This window comes from Nelusetta ayraudi, unplaced genomic scaffold, assembly GCF_046127955.1.
Source record: "Nelusetta ayraudi isolate G7.1 ecotype Tasmania unplaced genomic scaffold, CSIRO-AGI_Nayr_v1 ptg000060l, whole genome shotgun sequence".
In the NCBI taxonomy this organism is placed as follows: domain Eukaryota; kingdom Metazoa; phylum Chordata; class Actinopteri; order Tetraodontiformes; family Monacanthidae; genus Nelusetta; species Nelusetta ayraudi.
The window spans coordinates 154028-173319 of NW_027466110.1; the positions used below are offsets into that span (position 1 = coordinate 154028).

At 44.7% G+C, this 19292-nt stretch overlaps 3 protein-coding genes across 4 annotated transcripts; 2 read left to right on the forward strand and 1 right to left on the reverse strand.

The window, feature by feature from the left end:
• Positions 1–1663: 1663 nt before the first annotated feature.
• Positions 1664–8541, forward strand: pdzk1 (PDZ domain containing 1). The gene is made up of 8 exons (XM_076040323.1): positions 1664–1820; positions 2795–3004; positions 3857–4070; positions 5001–5333; positions 5417–5613; positions 6456–6671; positions 6753–7061; positions 7686–8541. The coding sequence occupies exons 2-8, from the start codon at positions 2798–2800 to the stop codon at positions 7746–7748; spliced, it is 1539 nt and encodes a 512-aa protein (XP_075896438.1). The 5' UTR covers positions 1664–1820; positions 2795–2797; the 3' UTR covers positions 7749–8541.
• LOC142897774 (Golgi pH regulator) lies at positions 8444–12331 on the reverse strand. 2 transcript variants are annotated; one of them, XM_076040324.1, is made up of 15 exons: positions 12198–12331; positions 12051–12100; positions 11604–11663; positions 11393–11496; positions 11197–11303; positions 11005–11106; positions 10805–10925; positions 10597–10677; positions 10415–10524; positions 10208–10296; positions 9958–10050; positions 9689–9784; positions 9355–9444; positions 9204–9269; positions 8444–9126 (listed from the first exon to the last, which is right to left on the reverse strand). In XM_076040324.1, the coding sequence occupies exons 1-15, from the start codon at positions 12241–12243 to the stop codon at positions 8920–8922; spliced, it is 1422 nt and encodes a 473-aa protein (XP_075896439.1). In that variant the 5' UTR covers positions 12244–12331; the 3' UTR covers positions 8444–8919. The 2 variants fall into 2 exon arrangements, with proteins under 2 accessions (XP_075896439.1, XP_075896441.1); XM_076040326.1 differs by having other exon boundaries at positions 12051–12329.
• Positions 12332–12419: 88 nt separating this feature from the next.
• Positions 12420–18713, forward strand: LOC142897638 (OX-2 membrane glycoprotein). Its single transcript, XM_076040108.1, has 7 exons — positions 12420–12963; positions 13318–13389; positions 13479–13799; positions 14691–15020; positions 16866–17150; positions 17663–17764; positions 18311–18713. Exons 2-7 carry the CDS (start codon positions 13323–13325, stop codon positions 18316–18318), a joined length of 1113 nt encoding a protein of 370 aa, XP_075896223.1. The 5' UTR covers positions 12420–12963; positions 13318–13322; the 3' UTR covers positions 18319–18713.
• The last annotated feature ends 579 nt before the right edge of the window (positions 18714–19292 follow it).

The window sequence follows — 19292 nt, forward strand, 5'->3', positions numbered from 1 at the left end:
GCGTGGGCGTAAATTAATGTTTACACAGCGTGAGTAACTGGATTTCACTCCGGGCAGCCTCGTCCCCCCGAGCAGCAGCACAGTAACGAATTAACTTTTATACTTTGCAGATTTGTTTTGCTCGAGTTTCTCTTCACCTTTGTACCGTCCAGATGACTGCGGAATCATAACAAGCTCTTTATTGCCCGAAGACTCGTCCACAACTGAACCAACGGCGACCACAAACAGTCCAACACACTCTGAACCCTGGCGAACCCTGCAGATATATAAAGATTTTGTTCAATCGCAATTAAGAGTGCTGTCACATCAAAGGAAACAGATCAAGTTTCAAAATCATGGCGCTTTTTAAGGTCTCATTCCAACGACGAGTAAAGCTGCTGATGCTGGTGCGAAGGGTGTGTGTGTGTGTGTGTGTGTGTGTGTGTGTGTGTGTGTGTGTGTCTGCACACATTTTGCAGATAACGCTGTGCAAGAATTTTCCCCGTCATCAAGTCAAGACTGGCTGCTGATAGGTGAGCTAACACAAAAAAATAATGAGGACATTATCATTAACAGCTGGTTGGCACAGCACGTTTTCAGCGTACACAGCGTGGACGCTGGCCACAAAATGCTACGCTTCGCTCCACTCTGCGCCCCCCCGGCTCATGGCGATGTTTGTTTTTTTTTTATCTCGTCCTTAAATGCTTATGACCCTCAATCAATGATAACGATCAAATAATAGGTTGTAGCCTCAACCTTGTGTGGCAATTAGGATGACAGCTGTTATGTAATGATACAATCACTGGGCGCTGGCCAATACTCGGGTGCATACGCTTGTGCAATTAAAAGCCAATTTTTTTTGAATGATGTAAGAATTATTACTGTTAGTATTGTTTTGATGATGTGCATTTTACTGTAATCTGTGCAGGATGTTTGCAGATGTAAGGTTTAAAAAAGCGTGGCATGCATGTGTGACAGCGCCACACTATTGATCAAAGGGATATCCTGAATGGTTAAGCGCGCATGGCCATTACCCAGGAGTCTGGGGTTCGAGGCACACCCGCGCCCTCTGCGCCTTGCCACATTCTGGCGTTGTCGGCAGGATCCATGTAGCACTACAGGTGGGTGCATGGATTCCTCATTTGTGTGGCGGCCTGTGCGGAGCACGAGGACGTGCTTGTAAAAAGAGGGGAAGAGATGTGACAGTGGTCCTGTCACTATGCCTCCAATTGATCATGCGTCCTGGCTACTTGGCCGAATGGTTAAGCGCGCATGGCTATTACCCGGGAGTCTGGGGTTCGAAGCCCGCCCGGGCCCTCTGTGAGCCTTGCCACACATGAATCAAAATTGTTTGAAAGATAAATCAAACACTCGTTTCTGCTCCATTTGGCTTGAATTCCCTAGAATTTGTAATGTCACAAGTTGCATCGTTAACATTACTGGTTTTACTGCCACGGCGTTGGGCGTTGAGCTGACAACACGTTGCACCGTTGCTCCACCTGTGTCACAGAGGCGAATTTCCAACGCATATTCAGGCGATATCGAGTGTAGATAAACACAGAGAATGCACATACAGTATAAATGCGTGTTAACCTTTGACCCTCGACCAGTTGACTGCATCTTCCTCCCCGGTGACATTGCCCTGAGGCGACTGTTGAATAACTCAACCTTTACGCTCACCTTTGTCCCATCAAAGTCCCTGCAGGGGAGAGGCGGAGGATTGAAGGGGGGAAAGGAAGCAAAGAGGGAGGAGGCGGAGGAGGAGGAGGATACAATACATAACACCTGCAGTGACAGGCGAGCTGCTCCTTTGGTCCGGGACACTGAACAGACGCAAGCTGGTGAGTTTCCCGATTTCAAAAGGCTCCGCTAGACTTCTTATTGTTCCGCTTAACGTCCGTTATTACTTATTAGATAAATATTTAACACGAGGAACTCTAAAATATTCACGTTTCTTATCATAAATGACGTCCAGAATGTACAATATTGGGAAGTCGTACAGGGTTGTACTGAATGGGGTGTTGAGTAAAATAATAAATTGTTCTATTCGAACTCGAGCAAAAGTTTAAAAGTTGAAGCTGCTTGTGTGAGAGTGTATGTATTACCTCTACGAGACAACTGGGATGCGCTCTGAAATTCAAACGGAGGTTCCGTGTTGAAATTATAGACACGGGCAAAACAAAGCTCAGCGAGTGACGTAATCGGCCGCATCATCCAAGGCGTGTTACCGCGAAGCCTCTCCGCGTTGCGCAACCATGGCCGCTCGCGGAGACGTTGGCGCCGCGCATGTGCACGGCCGCCTCCAAGCCCTGGGCGCGGATCCACCTGTGACCTTCCGTCGTGGATGTGTAACAGTCGTTTTTACGGTGGCAGCGCAAAGTCCGGGCCATCGCTCTGAGGCGACGTCCTCGCCACAGTCAGCTGCCCCTGCTAAACATTAACCGCCGCCCAAGTGCTGACATGTGAGATTAACTTTCCATCTGAAGCTATCAGCACTTGGACCTCTTCTTCAGGTGCGGGTTTATTACATGTTATTGCTGCGCCCAAGTTTGGAGGGTGGCACCGGTGACGGTGAGGAGGACAAGGGGGCAAAAGTCGCGATTATATCACACAAGCGCCAGGTTTGCTTTAATAAAGTGAGCGCGCTGTGACCTTATTTAACAACGGGAGGGAAGCCTCGGGTCACTAAAGGCAACTGGCAAAGCGTTCGCGTCGCACGTGCTTCGAAAAGGATTTTGTCTGCGTCGTCGCGTGATTTCAGAGCGTTTGTCACTGTTGATCAGTGTCCGGCATCAACGCTCTCTCCCATTGCTAGGACATGGCTCAGTTCAAGCCCAAGGTGATTTCTCTCAACAAGAAGAGCGGTCAGTCGTTCGGCTTCTTCCTGCGCGTCGAGCATGGAGAGCCGGGTCACCTGATCCGAAGCCTGGAGATAGGGGGCCCGGCCGAGATGGCGGGCATGAAGGATGGAGACCGCATTGTGAGAGTCAACGGGACCTTCGCGGATGACCTCCCTCACTCAGAGGTAAGCAGACAACCCATACGGAGACTCTTATGACACTTAAGGGTGCCATGTTCTATCCCCATATCATTTTTGGTCATCGAGGGGTCGAGTGGAGCCGCCTTGGGCAATTAGTTACTCAAATAACTTTACTGATATTCAAAATAATAGTATATTAGTATATTCTGCAGCAGAAACAACCCGTTTTAGATCTAAAACTGAGCCGTAGAAGACCTAGTAGTATTTTCATAACATAACATAGGCTCATTTCCAGAAATTTTCACTCAGCGGCTGAACAAGCATTTTATTCTTAAAAGCCACGGCTGTCAAAGTTAACGCAGACTTAACGCATTAATAATGTGTCAAAAACTTGTTAATAACGCATTAAAGCGTCTGGTGTATTCTGCGTGTTAGCGATCCGTCAAGTTGGACAGGAAGTCGCTTACAATTCACAATAAAAGCAATTTTCAAAATAAAATACCACAATTGACAAACGCAATCATATTTGTGTATATTATATTTGTCAGTATCTAGTATGAGAGTGCAAGAGTGATGAAACAAAAAAAGATACAAACACACACACAGTGACGTGCAGTCGGGGCAGGCAGGTGAGGCTGTGCCTCCCCTGACATCATGAGAGGAAACGAGAAGAAATTAAGTATTAATGAAGTATAAATATTTGTTTCTTGTGTTTTTTGAGTTCTGCTTTAAATTGGACATGAAAGATACTGTAAAATCTTTTAGACAGCGAACTTTCACAAATGAATTTACAAAAATTTGAGTACGTACTTTACATTTAGCTCATAGCATGTACGCTCAGTCATATCCTTCCATGTCTTGAAAACTCACCAAGTCACTTTCATTCTAATGGTGCAGGTGGTGGAAATTGTGAGGAAGAGCGGGTCCTCGGTCACCTTGCACATCCTGAACGCAGATTCCTACAAGCTCGCCAAAGAAATGGGTGTGAGCCTGACCGGCACCAGCAGTAGACCAGCTGCTACTGGTTTGCCTAATCAAGTCCCCAAACCCAAACTCTGCTACTTGGTCAAGTCTGGCCCAACCTTTGGGTTTTCTCTGAAATCAGTCAAAGGTAAGCTGTAAACTCTTTGCAATTTTAACCCTGGGTTACTGTTCAACACTTACATACTAGACACTGGCCTTAACACAACTTTTTTTTAATGATTGTCATGAACCACAGACAAGTCTGCTTCAAAAAAGAAAATCACACTTTACTTTAGAAGTCATCAAGTGAAAATGTTAAAACATTTTTTTATTCTAAATTTGAGAGCTAGAAAGTTGTTTGCAATGCTCAGAAAACATTGCCAAAGTGAATGTTGGAATCATATCATAGGTTTTGCTGATTTTAAGTTTTGTGCTGGGTGACTGATAACCCTTGCAGTCACTTGCATCATACCAATGGCTATAAAGCTTGGGCAGGTGTGTGTGTGTGTGTGTGTGTGTGTGTGTGTGTGTGTGTGTGTGTGAGTGAGAGAGAGAGAGAGAGAGAGACAGAGCTCTGGAGAGAGAGAGTGAGGAAAAAGAAAAAACTTTGACCGGCCCCATGAAATCACAAAAAGTATTGCTTTTCCAATGTAGTTATTCATCAGGGGTGGCCCACCAGTCATCTTTTTGGCCACAATGGGTTCTAAAATTTTAACAGTGAGGCCGGAGCTGGAGCAGATGGATGGAGTATTTTAGTGACCCACCTCATAGGAGGAAAAATTCTATCGTGGAATATGGGGAAAACATGTGCTTTAATGTCAATTGAAAATGAACAAAAACATGACAACAAAAGGTGTCTATGAATACACAATATTTAGCTCTTTATTGAAACTCTTGAAACACTCCAAAAAAAAGATTGAATTCAGCTATTTTATTACTTACTCACTACTAACATAATTTCTTCAAGTTGGACGTTTCGGATTAAAAAGCTTAACTGGCCGCATTTGGCCCCCGGGTCATAGTTTGCCCACCCCTGATCTAGATGGAAACATTACATTGTCACCGACATCCTCTCTAGGTGAGGTGGGTTTCTTCATGGTGGAGGTGGCCCCGGGTGGCATCAGTCACAAGGCGGGCATCAGAGTCAACGACCGTCTGGTGGAGATCAACGGAGAGAGCATCGAGGGCCTCCTGCACCACGAAGTCGTGGAGAAGATCGTCCAGGCCGGCCACAGCATGATGTTACTGCTGGTCGACCACGAAGCCGACGACTACTACAAGTCGAAGAAAATGAGGCCGACGGCGGCAGTGGCCACCGTCAAGTACCTCCCACACGAGCCGCGCGTGGCCGAGATGACCAAAGGACACAACGGCTACGGCTTCGTGCTCAAGGAGGACTCCGTGGAAAGGGGTATGACGCTTTAAAAAAAATAATTAAGTGGCATATCGGCAAAGCGAGCGGACCGTGTTGACCGTGCGTTTGGTCACTTGCAGGCCACTATGTCAGTGAGATCGAGAGGGGCAGCCCGGCGGGACGAGCCGGTCTGCACGACATGGACCGGCTGGTGGCCATCAGCGGGCAGGAGGTGGACAGCTGCAACCACGAGAAGGTGGTGGACAAAATCTATCAGAGTGGCAACAGCTGTTCCCTCCTGGTGGTCGACAGGGTAACAGATCAAATGTACAAGCTGGTGAGTTTAAGGCCCGTTCGACAAACTCAGTTCGTGGTCTGATATTGGGCCTTTGAAAATTACTCTGAACACGTAGTGTATTGTCTTAAAGATGAAAGGTTGAGTGTGTCATATTTGGAGGTTTTGAGAAGATACAGCAAAATCAATATATGTATATGGGTGTATATTATCAAATGTATATTCTTATACATGTATTTAAGAACCGTTCCTCGGGTAGAAAAACCAATTTACTTTTATTGAACTGCGAGTATACACTTTTATTAATGTACTTATTTATGGGCACTATATTAAGTTTTTACCAATATAAGAATCATAAATAATGCCAACTTTTACACACTGGACCTTTAAATTCTATGTTGCTTTAAATTATACATTAACCATGAAGTACATCTGCCGCAACACTAGATTCAGATATAGATTCTGCTTTAATTAGATTTAGTTTTTTGAGAGCAGCTGACAAATCTGACAAATAGCTACATTTCTGAGCAGAGAAACACATGTAGAGAAGGAAGGAAATTAAGGAAAAAGCCAATCAGATTTAATATGATTCTTTGTGTTGGTTGCAATTGGTGGAGTAATGTGGGTTCCTTGACCTGATAATTTAAAAGGAAATTTAACACAGAACTAGGTACTGACCTATGTTTCATTCACTGTTGATAATCAAATGTCTACACAGTTTTTTGTCTATTTAAATATATTGTAAAAATAAAATAAAAACAATATAAGTTTTAATGAGTAGTTCAGTGTTGCAGTAACACCGGGCCTCTCAGTGAAAATGAGCTCCAGTGCAGCACACAGACTGTGAAACAACCCATTTATGTCGTCATTCCTGTCCCTCGCAGGGGAAAGCGTCTCCGATGCTGTTCCTTGAAGACATGCAGGAAACCGTGATGGAATCCAACTTACCGCCCAGTTACACAGACGTCGTCACTCTTCCAGCCTCCCCCACCTTGCCGGACCGCAAGCCCAAACTGTGCAGGATTGTGAAAACCTCAGCCAGCTTTGGATTTCATCTCAACGGCATTCAGGGAAAGCAGGGCCATCACTACATCAACGAGGTGAGAACCGCTTAACCGGCGAGCCATTCAAACGCTTCAGCCACGGTAGAAACTAACGGGACGACGACGTGCTTGTGCCAGGTGGTGAAGGGCGGCGCGGCCGACAGGGCGGGCCTGGCAGACGGGGACATCGTGGTCCTGGTGAACAGCGTGAACGTGGAGTCGTGCAGCCACGACGAAGTGGTGAAGATGATCACCAACAGCGGGACCACTCTGGAGATGCTGGTGGCCAGGCGGGAGGTCTATGAGCGGCTCAAGGCGGACGGCAGGCAATTCTCCACTCAGATGTCAGTGGAATCCGTGTACGCTCAGGTCATTCCCAGGAGCATTAGGGAGGAGAAACAGGAGCAGGATTCCAGACCAGACACCCCCAGTGAAGGAAGAGAGCGGGTGAGTGGTGCGGCATGGCTGATCAAGATTTTTAGAGGTCCAGGATTGAAATATCTCAGCTACTGGATTGACATCAACGACAATTTTCATCGATTCATTGATTGCAATTACAAATAATATGAAAAGGGAGTTGTTTTGATTTTTCCGACAAATTTCAGAAATTTTCAGCTTTACACATATTTTTCTAATGTGGAAAAAAGTATTGGAGCACTTCTGCTGCTAATAAGACCACCAAAAATAGACCCTAATTGTTATTAACATCTTCAAATCACTAATAGTTAAATACGTTCACAAGATCTTTACTTGCACAACAGTGCAAGGACTAGATTAATGCTAGCAAGATGACACAATAGGTTTCGACAGTAAAATAGTCATCATTGGTCTTAATGATGACATCATCATTGGTCATTATTTGTCATTATTTGTCTGTTGGCAAATATACCCAGCAGTGTTTGTGGCTAGAGAGGTTTAGCAGGTGGAGCTAGTTTGCTGTGGGGACATTAGAAACCAACTCCAAAGTGTGTTGTGACTCAGGTGTGATTTCAGTTTCTTATTGTGGCAAGACCGTCTGTGCCAATTCCAACCGTGATGGTTTGATTGATCTTTTTTCTTCTTTTCTTCTAGGCCTCATCCACTTCCTCAAATTCCTCGACTTCATCTGAAGAAAGCATCGATGAGAGATTCTAAGCAGGCACGGAGGGGAGCCGCATCCTGAAATCACCGTGGTCGATCAGACATTGATCCATTGTTTTTCTTGAGTAATAAAGCTAAGCGCTTAACAAATTCAATGAATATTACAGGACGCACAAAAACAATGGGGGGAGGGGTGGGGGTGGGGGGGATGGATGGATTTCACACCAAATCTCAGGTTGCATTTACAGAGTCGCTCATGTTTATCAACTAGATGAGAACAAAAACAATTAGCTGTATGTAGAATGAACTAGTGAAGTGGTTTGTGTGAACACAACTTAAGCTTAAAAAAAAACATACATTTTTTGTGGCGCAGAAGAATAGTTTCAAAATCTAATTTACTGTTAACTGAGAGAAAGACACTCCTGCCACTGACACAGTGCCCCCTGCTGGCCTGGTACAGGACCATATAACTTTGGTTGCCTGTCTGGCACTGAGTCACAAGAACACACGTCTGGTCACTTTGGATAATTCCTCTTGTTCTTTTTCCGCTTCCTATTTAAACGTCTCCTTCGGTCTCTTTGGCCCCTCTTCCAGCAAGAGCATGCAGACTAGCGTGCTAGCTAGCGTCTTCTTCTACTTCTACTGTCAAGTAACAGATATTGATGCGGGTGTGAGAAGTGTTGTGTAGTAAAGCCAGGTGTGCTCTCAAGAAAGGGTTCCGACTTGATGAATGAAGCCACTGACACACGTTCACGTCTTTCTGAAACTCTGTTGTGTTCATTTGTGGAATAAAAAAAAATTATATTTTCCAAGAACAACAATACAATAAACATGTAAACCATCAGAATTTGTTGCTTTTGATCATTCTCGCATCCGAACACGATTGTGTGAATTTCACCATAATTTTACGTCTCAATTTAAACTTTGAAATGTGCTCTAGTGGGAATCCAGTGTTTTTCTTACAAAAAAAAACAAAAAAAAACAGCATAAAGAAAATGATGAGACATTTCTGCATTAAAATTCAGACAGAAAGACTTGTAAATACTCTGATTCAACACAGTCCTGTTTAGCATTTATTGTCTTATTCAACAACTCCTTCAGGAATTGATGGTCCATACACCAACATCCCATACGAAGTTATAGGACTTCTTGATGCCCTTCAATTTGTCATTTGGAGTCCAGTGGCTAAAACCCGCCTTGCAGGTAAGGGGCGTGACGCGGGACATCAGAGGGTCATGTGCTTCTCCGGCGCTTGCTTGTGAGCGAGATACAGGAAGAGGATGCTGGACAGGGCGCTGACCAGGAAGATGACGTCAAACCAACGGTGGTAAAAGTTGAACTGCAGCTCCCCCAGGACGTCAGTCACGATGGAGCGATACTCCAGCGGCATGCTCATCCGCATCAGCAGCACGCACGACACAAAGTACATCCCCTGTGTGAGAGAGGGCCCTGCTTTATCTGCTCCTTGGAGCCCGCGTTGCGAGACAAACGGGAAAGCCGCGCACTTACCATGATCTGGGCCAGGACGAGCACGATGACGTTGGACGACTTGTTGCTCGATATTGCGTAGAAGAACTGGAGGGAGAAAAGGATTGAAGTTTGAATCAGAAATCAAGAAATGTTGGACTTTGGCAAGAAAACTCCCATGAGATGATCTTACCTTTGTGAGGGTGATCAGCAGACCGCGGATTGATGTGACGATTATTATGCCCACCAAGATGAATGAGATGTGTTGGGACCAAAACTTCACCTGTAGGTAGAAAGAAAAAGGTGAAAGGCACAGAGACATGACAGAATGGAAACATAGAAACATGCAGGAGCACAAATCCACCAGCAGCTTGTCAATGTAGAAAATCATCTCAATCATTAGCAGGTTCACTGCTGAGGAACAAAGGCAGAGAGGTGATAAAATCCTCATTATCATCCCTGCGGGATGGTGATGCACTCAGACGAGAGTGCGAGCGTGCGACACGGCTCGTGCGCGTGGATCTTACATCAAACTGGATGCCCAAGTAGTTCACTGTGATCTCGATCCCTCTCGTCACAGGATCCGTCTTTCCCACCCGATCAAACACAATGTTTATTGTCGCCTGTGAAACAAGGAGACAGTATCAGTACAAATATGACTAGAACTAGAACTCAAAGGAAAAAAAAAAATTGATGAGTGGCCTGGCAGGATTTTGGGGTTGGCGCTAAAACTGAATCACACATGGAACATTAAGTTGCTTACCATTGAAGAATACAAGGTTCTTAAGGTTCTTACCATGAAGATTTTCCAGACACAATAGATGGAGAAGAAGTAGCCCAGGAAGTTGAAGTATTTCCCCTGGAACGTTTTTGAGTACTCAATCCTCTCCTAAGAGACACAAATATTGTCTTGAACTGCGACTGAGTTGCTGAACGTAAACAGGTTCAATGCATTTTCTTTCCCACAACCATTTTTTTTTTTTTTTTTTAAATCCCACCTCTTTTGAGAGTTACAAGGAAAATGCGCATATAGCAAGAGGTTTCACCTTGGTGGCTTGCAAGTCTACAGTTTCAAGAAAAAGTTGTCGACTCAGCTCCTCTAAGGCGTCCACCTCTTGTTGGATCAAAGAAAGGTCTGGAGAGAAGACGTTCAGGCTTCACAACAGATACCACGGATACAATTTGACAACAGGAGGGGCGGGAGGGACCCTGGAAAGTCTTGGTGTGATACAGTAGAGCAGTATAAAGGATACTTTCACTGCCGGTTTGTGTGGAGGTCACACTCTTGATCATGCCCCAGAATCCTGTCTGTTTGTTCTGGTCTTCCCCCCGCTGATACATCTGCCTCCTGGTCATTGCGATCCTGAACAAAGACATTTTCAAGTCAAAAGGGGTTCATGTCACCACGATAAGGGGAAATATTCTTGTGACTCACCTTTTCTTCTTGCTGACAATCATGTCCATCGTCTGGAGGAGTCGTCTTTCCAGCGCCAGAATATCAGCGTCTGTTACATTTCTGGGAAAGTGAATAGAAAAAATAAATAAATGTGGAAATAAGTAAAAAATGAAAGCGTAATGATAACAATTGACGGTTCTACTGTATAAGTTGCATAAAGTCCTGATTAAATTTACAGTAGACGCACCTGAGAAAATAGGACATGTACGTGTAGGGGCAGTTAACAGCACCAAACCCAGACAACAGGGCCATCAGTGTGACGCCAATCACACCTACACGGCTGATTAGCTGTTCGATAGACAGGATCCCTGGACAGAATAAAGAGCAGAGTGAAACCCATATGCATAAAACGTGTCATCAAGGGAGAAAGGAAGGAAGAACTATTACCGTGCTTTGGACTCAAGATGGGAAATGGATCCCCTAACTTCCAGAAGAAATACATGAAGGTGAACCACACCATACAGGCAAACAGGAGCTTGTGTCTATGCACTGAAATACAAGAAGAGCATCGGGAATGCTGTGACTATCACACGGATTTATACTCAGAAACAACATTGCACTATTTCCAGTAATACTTACAAAGGCGTATGTTGCTGACAACAAAGTATCCGATGTAGAAAGGCACCACGAATATTAGTACAAATAGAATGACGTATAGATTCACCCTCCAGTAGAAATACCTGGAACTGTGACAAAGGTATGAAGCTTGGAGTCATTCGATTTTCATAAAGAGAAAAAAACAACAACTTTGCGATACTTTATAAAATAGTCTTACCTACTACTTAAGGTACCAAGAATCTCAAAGATGATGAGCTCAAACATGGTACACGAAAAAGAAAACGTGATGGAGAAAACAACCTGGACAATGTGCTGTTGCACCTGTGGACAAGCAAACATTAAAAGGGGAGAAAAAAAAGGTTGAGAGCTCGCAGGGTTGTTTGATAGAGGTTGCACATCTGGCGGAAAAGAAGTCGGTGTCGCCATACCTCATAATCTTTAAACAGCTGCCGCATAAAAAATAACCAGCCAAAGCCGAAAAATAGCACCTGCATTGCATGAGAATTGTTAGAATACAGGAAGCCTTGGGCATGGACACAGTCACGCTGAGCGATATATTGCAACAACAAAGTAGTTTGCTCAGCAGTTTGACTTGTAAACAATGTACTGGAAAATCAAATATTGCGAGCCTTGGTCAAAACGTCATCGCTGAGTTGGTCATGGCAACTAACAACAATACCAAGGGGGGAGGGGGGGAGAATTACCCTTTACTGTAAAGTTCTAATACGCTATCAACACATACATTGGTCCAGTTAACGCAAAATGCAAGCAAGAGTCATTTCAGACGAATAGCGCTGCATTTCACACCGTATTTGCTTACAAAACGGGGTAGAGGTTTCCGCTAGTCGTCTCTACAAACTCATTTAAAAAGTTACCTGTGTGGTGACCATGATGACAGAGTCCATCAGGAACGACATGGTGGTACCTGCGAAACGCTCTTCAGTCTGCGAAAAACAGCCTTGAACAGGCGCAGCAAGGGTGACGACCGCATTAATTCATGTTGATATTTGCAGCATTCAAACCTGAAACGACGGTAGTTTTCGCTATGTATGTTGCCAGTGGACTCATTTCAGAAGCAATTTCTAAACCAGCCGTCAGTCTGTGCTGTCAAGTTAGAGCGGTTAGCTACGTGATACGTCATCGAAATGCGCTGTCCAACTGTTGTTCTTCCGTCGTGGAGATATGACGTCAGAAGAACCGTTGAAAGAAAATTCTGTTTTTGCCCGGAATGTTTTTTTGTTTTGTTTTTGTTTTTTTAAATCTATCATCTTAACAACAGAACATCTTATTTTCAATTCTCACGGTGTCACTGTAGTAGTAAACTTGAAGTATGTACTGGAACACCTAAACTCTAATGTTCCTATTCTCGTTAAATCGTCAGTATTTTACCATGTTATTTACTTCATATAAACACAAAATTAGTGCCACTAATTTAGTGGCAGTAAGGATCCAAATCGCATTAATTAATGCAATAAACAGCACAATTTTAACAATGCGACTTGGTTCGTCAGATGCTTTGGTGCATGTTAACCCACCAGGGGGCGCAGTTTGCTCAGTACCTCAGGGGTTCTTTTACGTCCAGAAGGATAAAGTTGGGAGTTGCGCCGGCTGGTGTTCATTGTGCTTCTGGTGCGCACAATAGGAAAGACTCGGATGAGGAAAAATATTTGGTGGTTCGATCTGGAGTGATGATTTTAATATCGGCGGGGTCTTAAGGACGGACAACATGCTTCAGAGGTAGATCCTCTTCGACAGATGCGTTTTTAATTTCACAACAGGAGGAATAGGGTGAGTGTCTAAGACTGAATTACATACATATAGAAATTGTGACTCTAGTGAAGAAAGTATGAGAAAAAAAATAGTATTATCTGCTTTTGCTATAATGGAAACTTTGTTTTGTTTGCGAATTTTGCTTCAACAAGCTTTTATTAAGAATGTTTATTATGTGTGTCAAATTAGATAAAACAGTGCAAAACAAATAATTTTTGCACATTTTTAGTGCCAGGGTTTTTAATGAAAGAGAAGTAAGAAATCGTCTGTTCTGCTGTATGATGGTCAGTAGGAGCTGTGCAGAGCTCATGTTTAAGATTTTGTCACTAAAAATAAACCTTCCAAAAACAATATTTACTTTTATTCCATCAGGTTAAATGAGGAAGATGATGACAATAGGTCTGCCGGTGTTTTTGCTCTTACTGATGGCTCAAAAATTGCACGGTGAGTAGGCCAAACATCTGACATGAATACATGTGGGGGGGGGAAACATAAAATAGCATAGCACTTAAAGTGTATCATACCCTTTTAAGGCAGAGTAACGGCATCCCAGCAGCTTGAAGCTCCGGTGCAGAAGCCCTTTACTCTGACTTGCAGTGTTTCGAGGGACAGAGGGGAGACTTTAAGGCAGGTGCGTTGGCTGGATGTCCAAAACCAGACCCTGCTGAGTTACCAACCCGGCCAAAGAGACAGCGTGAGCGGGCAGCAACATGTGGAGCTTGCCCCGTCCCCAAAAGACACCTCGGCTATCACCATCCAAAGGGTGGGCTTCAGAGATGAGGGCTGCTACACGTGCATTTTTGACATGCACCCGTCTGGATCAAAGCAGGGACAGACCTGCCTCAAGGTTACCGGTGAGTTTGATTGTTGAACAGATCAGTTTTGATTTCATAATCATCTTAGACAAGATATAAATATCTTGGATACAGGCTTTGCATATGTGCGACCGGCAGGGCGTACGTTATTGAACATAAACATTCGCTCTCAATCCAATAAGTGTATTTGCTGCTGTGCCACTGTCCTAAACCAGATGGGAGAAGCCTTCCTTTCCTTTCCCTTCCCTCCTCCTCCCTTCCTTTCCCTTTAACCATTAATTTCACTGCTCTCGCACAGGATTGCAGCAACAGAATAAGAGCGCTATTATTCAGATGTGGGAGTGCTGATGGACGTGCTAGCCTTGGAGTCCCATCAGATAAAAAGCCTGAACGTCAGTCTTTTGTTGCGTCTGTAAAACAATTCTGATCTGTTTTTTTGTTTCTTCATAAAACAGCTGAAAATGGTCATCATGACTTTTCTTTTAATCACCGGCCTTTGGCTCCTATCAAGCCAACTGCCTTTAGTACATTTTTTCACTAAATGGGGTAGATATGATTAGTTGCAAAAAAAAAGAAAAAAGAAACAGGCTCGTTGTGCTGTTTATTGGAGGCGCTTGGCCTTTACGCTCCTCCAATCAAACAACCTCAGACTCTCCGGTGGGCTCGAGGGAAGGCTACACCTCCTCACGACCAGAGTATCAATCGGCTGCAGGGATTTACTGAACATACACACGACCTCGGCGTCTAAGCACAAGCAGATGAGCCCGTTGGGGCTCTGCCGGCCACGTTAATAAAAACAACCGCAGCCCGTTGCGAGAAGGAGGCTTCATTTCTCTAACCAGGAACAGCTGTTACAGCTTCTAGTCGCTGGCCAGCGTTCGGCTGCCTCATATTTCTCATATTCCAATTTCTCCTCCCTTCGCCCCCCAGCACAAGTCACGGCTGACAGCAACAAGACGGCCGTTAGCGGCAAGAAGGCCTCCCTGTCGTGCTCCTACGCTCTGCCTGAAAAGGTGCAGCAGGTCCTCTGGAGACGCACGTCGGAGCACGGAGAGTCCACAGACGTGGCCTCCTTCGCGAAGCGGAGCGACCCCATGATTGAGCCCCCGTACCAGGGGAGGGCGTGGCTGAGCACCTCGCTGTCCGACAGCCGGCTCACAATCCAGCCTGTCGCCGTCCAGGACGAGGGCTGCTACACCTGCCTGTACAGCACGCACCTGGACGAGCACATGAGCTCCACCGTCTGCCTCGTCACCTACGGTACGGTATCCAGACCCGGGTGTCATTGTTGTCAGGTAGAATTGCATCTAAATGGTAAAGGTCAGTTTTATTGGCATTTGGGAAAGGGTAAAAGATCAACACAATCTTTCCAGAAAAGTCCACTAAGCAGTTTTGGACATGGAAAACAACGGTAAAATACTTTGCAAGAAACCACCTGATCAGTCTTTTGCTTCTTTATTTTTCCTCCCTGCCACTGGAGCCGAATCCCCAACAGCAAAAATCTGACACTTTCACACTTGGACCATAATAAACAGCAGCCCTGATTCATGTTGAGGGGAGATGAGGGTCAGACGTGCGGATGAGTGCAGGGAGACTCCAGGAGGAGAGACAGGTTCTCCTGAGACCGACACTGGAATGTTGATTTTTATTTTCCTTCTGTTGCCGCCGCCGCCGCAGCTTTTCATGGTTACACGCGGGCCGAGTTAACACACAGACACAGCACAGTGTGTCTATGTAAAGAATGGAGCATTCGCAAGAATGACGGAGGCAGGCGGGGAGTCGGGTCCCGATGCATGAAGTGTGTCAGTGTTTGCGGCGGACAGGCGCTCCTTTTGTGCTTTGTCTTCGGTCATTTGCTTTCCTCCTTTGCTGCCGTACCCTTTATTTCCAGCAGACAGATGTGCTTTTGTGTTTACTGCACTTGTACAGTAGGTGTTTTGAGCAGTGGCGTACCAGGAGCATTAACATTTTTAATCTCTGCCAACACTCCTCCGACACAGTCACGCTCCTAACTGTCTGTGTGTGTGTTTTCTCTGACAGGTAAAAGAAGTCTTTTACCTGTTTTTTTTTTTAACCTGATACATGAGCAGAGTAGTACAGTCTTTATTATATGGTGCAACAATCATTACCTGAAACTGAATGAAGTGTGAGCAAGTCCAAACATTTCAGTTTGGTTGTTGCAGCGAAGACACACATGTTCAACGACAGAGACACACATATTGACATAGTAATATACTTATTATTAGATATTGTCTTACTTCATTGTTTGGCCAAAGGTGGAACAAGGGCACAGTTTGTTGCGAATATACCAGTGACTGGAGAATTCAGGGAGAATTTCAAAAATCTGTATTTAAGTCAATACTTGAAAATTACATTTAATCCCCTCCAGAAGCTCCTGAGTTATTTAGAGACGGGAATCCAAGTGAGCAGACATTGACTTTAACCTGTGTTTAAACTTTGCTAGTTATGAAGACATTATGACTGAACCCCTCCCACTTGTTTTAATCCTGTTTGGTTTTACCCACCCAAAATCCAAACTGTGGGTTCTCCACCAAGACCTCTGAAAGTAAGCACAAACTAGGAGAGAGAGGGAGGGAGAGAGAGATTTGGAGAGAGAGAGAGAGAGAGAGAGAGAGAGAGAGAGAGATGGTGTGTTTGGCCAAACGCCAGCAAAAATGTTCCCCATTCCAGTGTATCACATTCCTCAGTCAGCCCTGAGAACGGGGAATTGAAAACATGAAGATTTACTCATGGATTTTAAGTGTGCAGGAATCCGCATACCGTCTCTGATCTGCGGCTTTAGGCTCATCCCAAGGAAACATTGCCACGGTTTAGCCCGCGATGAAACAAATCAGGTGCAGCCTCGACTTCAGCCGCTTTTCAGTCGCTGCTCGAGAACGTTGTCTGTCACCTTTTGTCGGTACATTTAACACGCAGCTTGTTATTATTATCATCCTCTGTTCTGTTCTCTTCAATCAATCATCTGCCTCCCTCCCTCTCATCCCGTTGCACTGCATCCTCTTTTTTCATACCAACTAACTTCATATCCTCTGAAAACAAAGTAATCGGCTGATGGGTTGAACTCATGGACTCTTTCGCTCCCAGTGCTGCCTAAACCTCAGGTGAGCTACAAGACTACCTCGCCGGGAGTGATCGAGGCCAACTGCACCTCCGTGTCACGGCCACCGGCCGAGATAGTGTGGAACGTGGAGAGGGACAACCGCACGGTGGGCCCCCCCGTGACCACGCTGCTCCCGCAGGGCGACGGGACCACCCTGGTCATCAGCACCCTGACGGTCCGCTCGGGGCTGCTCAAAGACGTCTCGGTCAAGTGTTTGGTGCATCACAAAGGCCTCGAGTCCCCCATCGCTGTATCCATGAACACTAAAAGTGAGTCGGGGGTTCAGTGCAGTGCGTATCCATCCGTCTGGCACATGCAGGTTTAAAGGTCCCACATGGTGGGATAAAAAGTTACCTCATTCATTTCTTTTTTCTTTTTTAAACTGAAAAAAAGACACCTAAAAAATGATTTCTGTGCCCTTTGTGATATCACAAAGGGCACAGAAATCTTTTTCAGCACTGTAGAAAAGGTACTGCTTCCACTCACCCCTTTTTTCCAAACATGGAAGGTCCAAAAAAGGATGTTTAAGCCCAGTGTTTTTTGCACAGGAGGCTGTAAACAGAGGGCTAAGCATGCTATCTTCTCTGCAGAGGTTTTTGTGTAATCATGTGGGGCTTTTTTACTAGATGGCAGCATGAGATGCTCTGTGCCTGACTTCCAACATGCTGAGCTGGTATCAGGTTGCTAAACAGTTTGGCACCTACAAGCTCAAGTTCATTCATCTCCTCTTAAAATCGTTACATTTCCTGTATATTTGAATGTGTTTCCTCTTCCTGCGTAGTTGGAACGGCCCTCACCATCCTGATTTCAGTCACTACAGTGGCAGCCCTGTTGGTCATGTCCCTCTGCTTCTGCCTGTGGAAGTGTTTCCTGCACAAGGAAGGTTAGTGTGGCCGGTCCGTTCTTTGTCCTCAGCTTCATTCACGCCAAATCTGTCATAATCCAGTTCCAGGGCTGTACAAAAAATATTGTCTTACAGTCTTCCATTCACCTGCATTAAAAATGATCATATGAATGAAATTATAAAATGAAATGAAAATACCGGTAGTATTAACCATCTTATTTAAGCATTTAATTATTTTTATTTGATCAGTTTTTGATGCCTTGCAGAAAGGTTTTATCAGATTTGAATTGGCTCAACACGAAGATATTGTACAAAACACAAAACATTGCTAAAAGTCGGTAGACATTTTAAGTTCGAAGATAAAGCAAATGCAAGAATAATTTATATTGCGTTATGTCAATAATAAAACTTGGCAATATTTGTTGCTACCTGCACTCCATCTGCACTTTATTTCTGCTCTGATGAGGACTGTTTAAGGTTTGTGAGCTGAGCTCATCACTTTTTCACACATATATATTAATATATTCTTGTACAATGCAAATACACGTATGTTGTCCTCACGCTCTCTTCATGCATCGTTTTCAGCTGATTAAATCTTTTAGCTGAAAGGGCAGGATTGGGAAAGATGTCAGCATACAATCCTGTTTCCGAGCACCGACTGAACGGAGACGCTCATCCCTCCTCCTCCTCCTCTGCCTCCCGACCCGACTCCTCTGTAATCCCCAGGATGTTCTGCCTGGAGAAGTCAATAAGCAAATCGTCCACCTGGAATTCTCTGTTTATTTGTTCCTCCCCACCCCCATCAAGTCAAGTCAAGGCGCTTGCCGTACCTCTGCATCACTGAGTAATGACTGCAGTCATCGTCCTGTCCACCATAATATTGTTTTGTCTTTTGATCCCCTTTAATCTGTCCCTGTGTTTTACGAGGTCTTTACTGGGAAATTTTTATATATTCCTGGTTTCCTATTCAGCAAAATTCATTAAAAAAAAAAAAAAAAAAAAAACCCGCAAATGAAGACAGATTTTTTTGTATAACGTTTTTATGCTGCCCTAAAGCTTTATTGTTTATCCCTATATGTAACTATGATTTATATTGAATTCATGTAAGTTATTTTTAGAAGTGTTTGAGTAACATTTCCTAAACACACAAAGCCAAGTTGTTTTAGGGAGTCTTAAAGTCTGTAGTCTGAATCCCTCCAATATTGCTCTCCAATGTTGGCAAAATAATTGTGCGTGTGTGTGTGTGTGTGCGTGTGCGTGTGTGTGTGTGTGTGTGTGTGTGTGTATGCTCCACAGTCAAATGTTGTGAATTGATTTGCCTTAAGAAGCAGATCTGCAGCCTTTCCACTTCCCCCCACATATCAGCTGCGTGTCCGTGTGCGTGAAGAACGGATTGTTCAGCGTTCAGGTGGGCCAGCAGAGAGGCTTCGGTCCCGTTTGGAGCTCGGCGGTGCTCCAGAGCTTCTCCAGAGCACTGCTGAACGGACTGGTTGCCAGCTCATGACGTGGAACGAAGAGTCTCCAACGTCAACATGTTTTGCGAGACTGAAATAAGCCTTCATGTGAG